This window comes from Cupressus sempervirens, chromosome 1 (assembly GCF_028749045.1).
Source record: "Cupressus sempervirens isolate cs-2001-9-10 chromosome 1, ASM2874904v1, whole genome shotgun sequence".
NCBI lineage: Eukaryota > Viridiplantae > Streptophyta > Pinopsida > Cupressales > Cupressaceae > Cupressus > Cupressus sempervirens.
The window spans coordinates 590,913,893-590,924,734 of record NC_143118.1 but is presented as its reverse complement, the minus strand read 5'-3'; the positions used below and the strand labels follow the sequence as shown (position 1 = coordinate 590,924,734).

General features: G+C 34.0%; 2 protein-coding genes across 2 annotated transcripts; both read left to right on the top strand.

Annotated features, from left to right (window-relative positions):
- Positions 1-6,383: 6,383 nt before the first annotated feature.
- On the top strand, positions 6,384-9,442 carry LOC149578807 (uncharacterized). The gene is made up of 3 exons (XM_089801369.1): positions 6,384-6,549; positions 8,587-8,852; positions 9,008-9,442. Exons 1-3 carry the CDS (start codon positions 6,384-6,386, stop codon positions 9,440-9,442), a joined length of 867 nt encoding a protein of 288 aa, XP_089657495.1.
- A 6-nt stretch (positions 9,443-9,448) lies between these two features.
- Positions 9,449-10,078, top strand: LOC149578806 (uncharacterized). Its single transcript, XM_089801356.1, has one exon. The coding sequence runs from the start codon at positions 9,449-9,451 to the stop codon at positions 10,076-10,078; it is 630 nt and encodes a 209-aa protein (XP_089657482.1).
- Positions 10,079-10,842: the final 764 nt, after the last annotated feature.

The following is a 10,842-nucleotide window of genomic DNA, read 5'->3' as shown; positions in this document are numbered from 1 at the left end:
AGAGGGAGCATTGGACAATAGAAAGATAGGCATCAAGTTTTCCAAACAAGCCATCAGATATTGATTTGAAGGCATTTTCTTGTCTCCAATTCTCCGTCTTATGCATCTTGTTTGTTCTTATCATAGATTATGAATTTTGTTTTCATGCAAAACATAGGGTCTATGAATTTAAAAAGCATAGTAAAAATTTAGCCTCTGTCTTTACCATAAATTTGGTTTACAGTTGTTGGGTTTGTGGTAATAATCTAAACTAAAATATTGCATTCGAGGGTTTTGTTTCCAGTGTATTTTGGACATTCCTAGGTGGTCAAGATTTGGGATAATATCATAATTAATTTGTCACCTATTTATTTGGAATTCGATTGGGATAAGGTGTAATAGTCTTTCCATTATTATCTTCATTTAACTTAATTAGGAACTATAAAACATGTCAAGGTTCCAATTTATATGCTTTTTACTTCTTATTTCCTCCATTCAAATTTATTTTTCTAAATATTAATGTATGTGCCAACTGATTGCTCATACTTGCAACATCTTCAATTATCCCTAAGAACAAGTTATACACATTTTATGTGTGTACATGTTTATTTTAGCTAGTGAAAAAGACCCTCATTTCATAAATAGTTTTACAAATTTACAACTCTGCATATTAGTAGATTGATAGAGGCGTAAGATTATAATAAAAAACCTAGCCCCATCACTCATGTCATTGCTCAATCCTATCCTCGCTTTCTTGCTCATGGGCTTGTTTATCTTTTCTTGAGTATAATAATTGTAAATTTTTGGATAGTAGTAGCAATGAGAACTTAACAACATTATTTAACCACCCATTTGATTACATGGGCACTCTTTCCTTTAATTATTTCCTTTGGTGAAGAGTAAAGGTGAGACCCTAGAAAGAACCTTTTATATACACTCACACTAGCCCTAGCTAAATTTCTCTCCAAATTTTGGTTAGAAACAAGGGGCTGAGATAACAGTGAATCGATACTTTTTTTTTCTACCTATATGTTTATCTTTTAGATGCTTGGCCTTTTTAATGGCTTATAGATTCCTATTACAATATGTTACATCATCACTTAAATTGTCATGTACAATCCTTCAACATTATCTATTGGTGAGAGATAACAATCATAAAATTCAGGGATAGTTGAGTGGCACTAGTCATCAAAAGCCTGAGTATACAAATGAGTGCTTTTTCTATTATTTCTTCTATGAAGTATTGTTAGTCAAAAGCATTTTATTTTAACATCACATTCTATGATAAAACAAGTGCTAGGCTATTCTAATTTGATTGATTAAATGAGATCACTACCATTTTGGTCCTTGAAATTTTTTTGTCTATGTTTTATTTAAGTGATTATTCAATTGATAAGAGTGTGTCTTTTTAGTATATTCCCTCGGCCTTCAGGTATTAAACCCTCTCATTACTTATTTTTGGACAATTTTCTTGAAGCTTTACAAAGCTCTTCCATGTTAAAATAGAGAAGAGACAAAATAATAGAGATAAAAGATAAATTTTCTATAAATATTGATTATAATCATCAATTACAAGTTTTATAGCTCTAAAAAAAGTTAATGCTATATAAAACGTTGTCCTATATCATCTGAAACCATTCTCATACTGATTCTAAAACTTTTATCCTTTTCTAACCCTATTTTCTTGAGATATTACATCCAATTCTAGTTGCCTTCTATTCTACTACAACACACCCCTGTTTTTAAATTTTTCATACATGTAAAAGACTACCCTGAAAGCAATGTATAAACCTAGCAAAAAGAGAACAAATCATTAATTACATTTGATAAATAGGTTGTTTGCAATGTAGAAGATTGGGAGAATCACTCCCACCTCCATCTTCAAAAACTACACCCACTTCCAAGTTGCAAAACTTTTTTCAAATCTTTGTTATTATTTATAAGTCATACCTCTCCTCCCCACCCTATTTTACAAATACTTGCAAATCAAGGAATAGATTCCAAAAGTATATATGGGCACTCAGAAATGTAAACTAATTACACAAGTAGACTTAAGAGTTTAACTTTTATTTGTTCAAAAGACAGAGAATGAATTCACTAGAAGGCCTTTTATCTAATTCATACTAGTGGAGGGAGTTGTAACCTAATTAGAAAATGTGCCTAAACTACTAAGACTAAATGAAATTGGATATGTTGAAAGCTCAATTCATTGCTTCTTATAAGTTTGCTGCATAGTTTCTTTTTGTTAAGAGAATATTGCTGGGCATACTTCCCATGTTCACAAACTTAGAAGCTTTGGTGTCACTATTAAGTCCATAGAGGCATTGATTACTATCTTTCATTGTTATTTTCTCGATCATTGTAGATGATATTGTCATTCAACCTTATTGTCTCTAATCCAAACATAGAAGGTGTCAAAATAGTGAGAACACAGTCCTCTTTGAGTATTTTTAGTAATGAAACATAAGGTGGAGTGTATTTTGTCACTAAAGACATTCCCTATGTCTGCATAGATCACAGTGCATTGCCAGTTCATTCTTGAGCACGAAGGGTTAATTGATCACTATTGTACAAGTTCTTAATGGAATACTTGATTTTTTCCCCTAAGATTGTGTAGCATGCCCTCATCAGTCCTAGACATTTCCTACTAGCATTACTTAATGTTATTTTGGCATTTTAAATTTTATCATAAGTGATAGACTTAAAACCTTGACATGTGTATAGGGCATGTTTGCCTGATTGAATGATTTATATATTTTGTCTTCATCATATTACAATAATTTTTTTGCTTGGTATTTATGATTTTATCTCATTTTTCATAAAATATGTCATATGTGTCTTTACAAAGGATAAATTGAAGATATATTATTGGAATAGATGATATTTTATACATTGTTTTAATGATTGTATTTTGACCATTTTAAATCTGCCCTTGTTAATTAATTTTTCAAATGAAATGAGATGAGTATACTATTACGTTTAAATATTTGATGCATTTATTAGCACCATTGTATATTGTAGTTGACCAATCTGATTTTTTTTATATTTTTAAATTTTATAAAATATATTTTAACTCCCACTCCATCTTTATCATGGAAACTATATGATATATTTTACCCCTAATTATCAACAAACAATCCCTCAATGATATTTATAAGTTTTTATTATTATAATAAATTATAAAATTCATTTAAAATAAGAAATAAGAAATATAAGATTATCATATAAATATTTTATAGAATTATTAATTCTAGTATACATTATTATTTCTTATATTTATTTACTTTTACATATATCATATAATATCATTGACTATTTTTAGTTATATTTATATTGATGCTTATGTTAAACAATTAATGTATTATAATATTGAATATTGTCTATTAATATCAAATTTTATTAAATAGTTCTTTTGATTTTTGTTATTTAAAATTTAATATTATATTATTAAAGTTCAAATATAAAATAATATAAAACTAAACAAAATATTACCTAAAAAATACATTAAATATAATTATAAAAACATAGAACAAGTAAAAATTAATAGATGCATCAAAGCTACACTTTTTTAATTTTATTTATTTAAATTAAATAAATTATATATTAAAGCATCTAAGAAAAGGAATTTCAAGCACCAAAAATGAGTCAATAGCTTGTAGGAACTCACTATTTGGAAAGTGAATAATATAGTCGAATAATGTATTATGCATGAAATGAAGTTTTTGAACTCTTAAAAAAAAAAAAAAACAATAATAGTTAATAATAATAACCACCCAAAAGGGTATGAAATTAAGAACTAACTCTGCTTGCGAAAATGTCGAAAGCGAAAACTTCACTAAGTTATCCAGGCCCAAATCGAGGGCAGAGGAACAAACAGAGACTCTCTAGAAATGCATGGGCCATCGAAATAGTGAGACATGGAAGCTCTCCAATGAACCAGAGCAAATTTCTTAACCTAAAATATGGTAAAATGGATGTAAGATTCGATGTTCCTACAACCAACAGATTCGAGGCTCTGGATAAATCAGTAGTCGAGGCCACCCGCCTCCATCCAAAAGAAGGGCCTCAAAGACTTACAATCAATGTGGAAGCTTCCTCTGATATCAAAAACCTATCTGGAATGCACCCCCAGTTGCCTATATTCATGGTAGAACATCTCGATAACCAGATCCGGGTTATTAACATGACTAAATATATATTTCCAAATTCTTTCAAATCTTTGTCCCCTCCAGGAAGCACTTCAATTCCCTTTAATCTTCCATATGTTAAATTTGATTTAAAACTAGCCTCCTCTTCAATCTATATACCCCCTCATAAACGGCTTAGCAAACCATCCCCTTCTCCTAACCCTAATTGTTCTCTTGGATCGCTGCAACCAACCCCCCTTGACAAACTAGTTCACATCACCATTGATGATGTTGAAGATTCTTGGTTCGACTATCTGAAGAGAGGGATCTTCGCAATTTGGACTGGCCCTTCCAAAGACATTCATCTCTTAATGGAATGGCTATCAGACAATTGCCAGGAACAGGTAAGTATCTTTCACCATCATGAAAATGTTTTGTTTTTAAAATGTGAAGAAGAGTCTGTTAAAAATGAGTTTATTGCTGTCTCAGAATGTTTCTTTAAAGGTTTCTGTGTCAAATTTGTTGAATGGGTTCCTAATTTTCATATTGATAAGGTGGATTGTATGATCCCATTATGGTATTCCATGTCTCTTCCTCCGGAGCTATGTGATGTTGATATTATCTATGAAATAGGCTCTGCAATAGGAGTAGTTATTGCTATTGATGCTTCCTTTTTTAGCTGTAACAGTATTAAAATTCTCATCAAACTTAATATTAATCACCCTTCAGAGTTCCAAAAGAAAATTATTACCAGGAAAGCCTCATATGATATAACCTTTCAAGAGTATAAAGGGAAGATCATTGATATACTGAAATCTGAAATTAAAAATAATCACAGAACTGAGGTCCTTCCCCTCACATTGCACTTCAGGGACACATTCCTAGGACTAAGTTCTAAATTAGTCAGAAGGAATAAAAATTTTGGAAACTACCGATCAGAGATTCAGATTGGACAAAATTCTCAGGCAGAACAGAGGGCTTCATTGATAAAAATGATGCCAGATGAGAGAGAAGGTACCCTATTAATCTCAAAAGCAGATTTAATAAAGGATACAAGAGTATTGAAGAATGGTGTTTGTAGCAAAAATGACAAGGAACTCAAGGGAACAGAAAAATGTGACAACAAACATAAGACCAATAAAAGGGGCTTTGATGGAATTAAGATTCAGCTTCCAAATGACAGAAGAGAGCACCCCAGAAAAATGAAAGAGCCAACTGTTAGACAGTACAAGGAAAAAAGAAAGGCTTTAGAGCGAAATGAATTATTAGACAAAGCAGACAGTAAGGATTATAGGACAAACAAGGAGAATTTGGGAGATCAAGTTTTCCCTCCCTCAGAATTGGATTTTGTGAATCATACAGAGAAGGAAGCTCAGGATGATAGAAAATGGAAGGAGAAGGAAGAATTAGCAAAAATTAGAATTGAGGTAGGCGATAGAGAAAAATTTGGTCAAAATCATGAAACAACATGCAAATCAGATGGGATTTGGAACAAAGACCAAAATCTTGAGCAAGGCACAGTAAGGCATGAGGCTCCTACAAAGTATAAAGAAAGATGTAATAAGGAGGGTGGAAATGAAGAAAGTAGTCAAAAATCAGAAAAAATGAAGGGGCCTAACATATACATATATCAGGAGGAGATTGATGGGAACAAGGATACTACAGGACAAGGAGAGATACAAAACAACATTACAGAATCAACAAATAATCAAGATATAGGTGAAGCAGGAAATGTCATGCTTTTCTCTTCTCCCAAGGTGTGGATGGAAAAAGTAGCTTCTAGAGCAGAAAAATAGGATTCTCAGCATTTGAACATTGATCTTATCCCTGAATCAGAGTTAACCACCCCGCAAATTGAAGGTGCTAGAAGAACTTCAAAATTTTGGCAGACACCAAATGGATATCCTTCCTCGCTGTTCACGCCAGAGGAGATTCAGCAAAAGACTAGAAGTCTCTATCATTAAATACTTTCAGCAATTTTTAAATGAGGACCTAGAATTTACACCAGAGGTTGGATTATCAGAGGTTGAGGCTAACGATCTTGAGCAGCTATCAGAGGAACTTATTAAGGTGTTTGACTTTGATAATTTAGATAAGAGTACTACCTCTCAGAAAGAGAGGCTGATCCAAAAAATTATCAAACTGGGAGGAGATGATTATACTGCTGAAGATCTCCAAAGGGATATGATAAAGATCCAGATGGAGGATAGTGCAAGGAAGCAGGACAAACAGAGTGAGAAGAAGTCAAAAGACAATTAGGTAGGTGAACGGACAAACATGGGAGAAAGAGAGAATAAAAAACTGGAGGAGGACAGTCTCGAGAGTAAAATCTGCAAAGAACTAGAAATGGAAGAATTTGAAAGAAAAAAGGAGTGCATTTGTCCAACAGCACAAGAACTGGGTATATTTCAGCAAGAGCTTGGTATAGAAATGAATCAGGAAGGTATAACCTCTCCAAAATATGGTAAGCCAAAATGGAAAAGGGGGAGGAGATCACTGAAGGATTTACGTGAGGCTAAAGGCCTAGCTAGAGAACAAAGGAAAATTGATGAACTCCTAAACATGGGGAAGGGGAAGTGCCTTCCTAAGACTACATGAGGATAACTTCATGGAATGCTAGGGGTCTAAATGCCCCTAGCAAGAAAAGGTTATTAAAACAACATTTAAAAAGTTTTAATTCAGAAATAATATTAATTCAGGAAACAAAACTAAATAAAGCAGAAGGAGACAAATTTAACAAAATGTTAGGAATGTGGGGTTCAATCTTCATAGAGACAATAGGTGCCTCGGGGGGTTTAGGAATTGTTTGGAACCCTAAGAAAGTTAGTCTAACTTATTTAGTTAATAACAATAATTGCGTGTGTGCTAGTATACAGAGCCTAAAATCAGATATGAAATTCATCCTAATCAATGTGTATGGTCCTAATAATACAATAGGAAAAAAAATTGTTTGGGCTGAATTAAGTATGTTTATTTTAGAACACAAAGATTGTCCGATTATATTAGGAGGTGATTTTAATACGATTTTAAGTTTAAATGAGAAAATAGGGGGTACTCAACATCTCTCGCTATCATCAATAGAATTCAAATTATGGATTGACAAATTAATTTATTAGAAATTCCTCCAAGCAATGGTATATTCACGTGGAATAATAGAAGAAAGGATAACGATTATATTGCAGAAAAGTTAGATAGATTCTTTATTGTAGGAAATATCTCTTCTTACAATAAGAACTTCCAATCCTCCATTCTTCCCTTCGTAGGATCAGATCATTTCTTGGTATGTTTGGAGATTTCAAAACCTTCTAAACCATAGAGAAATCCTTTTAAGTGTGAAAAGATGTGGTTTCAGGATTCAAAATTTTTAGAACTGACTTCGCTGGGTCCAAAATGTTCGTTTTCATTTCGAAACTCAAATTGTTGAAAGAAAACATTTTGAGGTGGAACAAAGAACACTTCAACAAAATTTTTAAAGAAAAGTTGGAAGTTGAAGATAAACTGAAAAACCTGAACTAGGAAATTATAAAATATGGCATGAATTATGAGAAATATACTTTAGAAAAAGAGCTCCTCATGAAACAAGAAGATATTTTATCCAAAGAGGAAACCTTCTAGAGACAAAAATCCAGAGAGAAATGGTTGGAAGAGGGAGATCGAAACACAATTTTTTTTCACAATTCTACTATTCAGAATCGATCTCTACAGAAGATATCTAGTATCTCAACTCCGTAGGGTTTGCATACAAAAAATCCTACAAAAATTGCAAACACGATAGTCTCTCACTTTAAAAATTTACTAAATATTTATGAAGGGTCTAATAGGGAAGCACAGGCCCGAACGCTCAAATTTATTCCAAAATTGGTCAAGGTAGAAGAAAATAAAAATCTAAATAGATCAATAACATTGGAAGAGGTAAGGACTATGGTCTTTAATATGAGTCTAGACAAATCTCTAGGTCCAGATGGGTTTCAAGCTTTCTTTTTTTAAAAATTTTGGGATATACTTGGAGAAGACCTATGGAGAGCAATTGAAGCGTCAAGAAATGGTGGATCCTTGCTAGCTGAAATCAATTATTCATTCTTCACACTTATCCCTAAGAAGGAATGTTCGGAAAATCCTGGAGACTTCCACCCTATAGCTCTGTGCAACACTATTTACAAAATTTTCTCAAAAGTTATAGCCAATAGACTCAAGGAAATCATGCCAAAATGGATTTCTGAGGAACAAATAGGTTTTGTTCCAGGTAGATCCATTTTGGATGGCATACTCATTATTCAGGAAGCTATTCACTCGGCTGCCATAGATAAAGAACCATGTATGTTTATGAAATTAGATATACAAAAGGCTTATGATATGGTTGATTAGCATTTCCTATGCAAAGTTCTAGAAGCATTTGGCTTTTCACGTCAATGGGTAAATATAATATTTAAGTTTATCTCAACTCCGAAGATTTCTGTTCTCATAAATGGGACTCCTGAAGGTTTCTTTGAAATCTCCAGGGGTATTAGGCAAGGAGACCCTCTATCTCCCTCTCTCTTCATTCTAATGGCTGAAGCCTTCGGTAGAGCAGTCTCCTATGCTTATCAGGTTCGAAATATTTTAGGGATTTCTGTTACCAGAAACCTCCCTAACATTACCCATCAACAGTACACAGATGACACTATTTTACCTGGCAAGAGTTCGATCCAAGAAGCTATGGGTTTTAAAAATATACTTCAAAATTATATGGATGCTTCAGGGCAGAAGGTTAATAAAGATAAATCCAAAATATTCTTTATGAACACCTCTCCAAAAATGGAAAACAAGATATGTGGAATTATGGGATATAGAAAGGTATGTTCCCTTGTAAGTATTTGGGTATCTCCCTGGAAAAGAACTCAAAACACATCAAAGTTTGGCAGGATACGATTGAAAAGGTGGATAAGCAGATTGGAAGTTGGAAGAATAGATGGCTCTCTAAGGCTGGTAAGATTACTAAGATACGATCTGTCCTCTTAGCCATCCCGATTTTCCCTTTGGCATGTCTTCCTCTCACAAATTGGATGTCCAAGCGATTTGAATCTAAACTTGGGAATTTCCTTTGGAAGGATAAGGAAAATGATTTGAAACTCGCTCTCATTAAATGGGACAATTTATGCAAACCTAAAGAATATGGAGGTTTAGGATTGAGGGAACCACAATGGCAAAATGAGGCTCTGGGAGCCAAACTTGTATGGAGATTACACCAAGAACATGAGCACAAATGGGCTAAAATTTTATATCATAAATATCTGGATCCAACGAAGCCGAAATCGCTGTTCAGAATGGGAAATTTGCTGAAAGGGTCAGAATGCTAGAATTTCATGGTAAAATGCAGGGGTATTATCAGCAAATACCTAACGTGGGACGTGACTGTAGGAGATAAAGCCTTGTTCTGGGAAGACTCTTGGGATGGGCTCCCCCCTTTAAACACACCTCCCAATTTAGAAAACCTAATAATAAGGCTAAAATCATTGTGGGGTAGTAAGGTCAAAGATTACAAAATTAAAGAGTTGATTGACGGGGAACTTCGATGGAGATGCCGACCAATAGATGATTTAGATCTTGATCCAAAATCAGTTGTAGCCTTCAAAAAGATCATCTCGAATAGGAAAATAAAACAATCCGAAAGGCCAGATAGTCTTATTTGGGCTGGTTCAAAGGATGGATTATACAGTGTGAAACAAGGTTATCAAGCTATTATTCATTCACAGCAATGGAACTCGGTGGAGATCCCATTAAAATTGTGTTGGGATACAGCTTGTCTTCCTAAGGCTGATTTCTTTCTATGGCTTGCCCTTCAGAACAGAGCTTTAACAGCAGACAGACTCGCTAGATTTGGTATAAATGGTCCTAATTGGTGTGTCATGTGTAAACAGAACAATGAAGATGCTGATCATCTCTTTCTCAACTGTCCTTTCGCACAAAATTGTTGGGAATGGCTCAAGTCCTGACTAAACTGGGCTACCCCTCTATAGAATTCTCTTAAAGGGCTCCTATGTTCATGGCCCACAAATATGGGACATGGGGTCTATAGAAAATTTTGGAATATTTGCCCATCCATAGTTGTATGGGAAATATGGAAAGAAAGAAACCGTCGTATTTTTAAAGATCAAGAGCGAAATCTAGGTAGATTTATTCTAAATCTAGAAGCTTCAATAGTAGAAGTAATGAATGCTAATCTGAGGAAGATAGCGCATGTGGAAGGATCTTTCTCATATTGGGATGGAATTATGAAGAAATTATGGTCCAACCTTATCAATCCACCACTGGTGTATGTGGCAAGAAATAAAGAGGCAAGGGAAAAATGTAAATGGGTCCCTCCTCCCCCAGGTTGGCACAAATTGAACTTTGATGGGGCAGCGAGAGGGAACCGGGGTATAGCCGAGGTAGGATGTATTTTAAATGATGAGAATGGCAGATGGGTAGCAAAGCTAGCTGCCCCCCTTCCTCCTGTTTCCAATAATGTGGCAGAACTTGAAGCCTTGGAGAAAGGTCTTCAGCTCTATCTTAAATTAAGCCTCCCCAAAATCCACATTGAAGGTGATTCTCAAGTCGTTCTTAACGCAATCAGAAAAAAAAAGACCCCAAATTGGGTCTTGAATTCGAAACTCCAAGAATTGTTAATTTTAATAGAGCATTTCGAGGAGATCAATATCAGTCATATTTATCGAGAAGGTAACTCATTGGCAGATGAACTTTCCAATAAGGGTGTGGA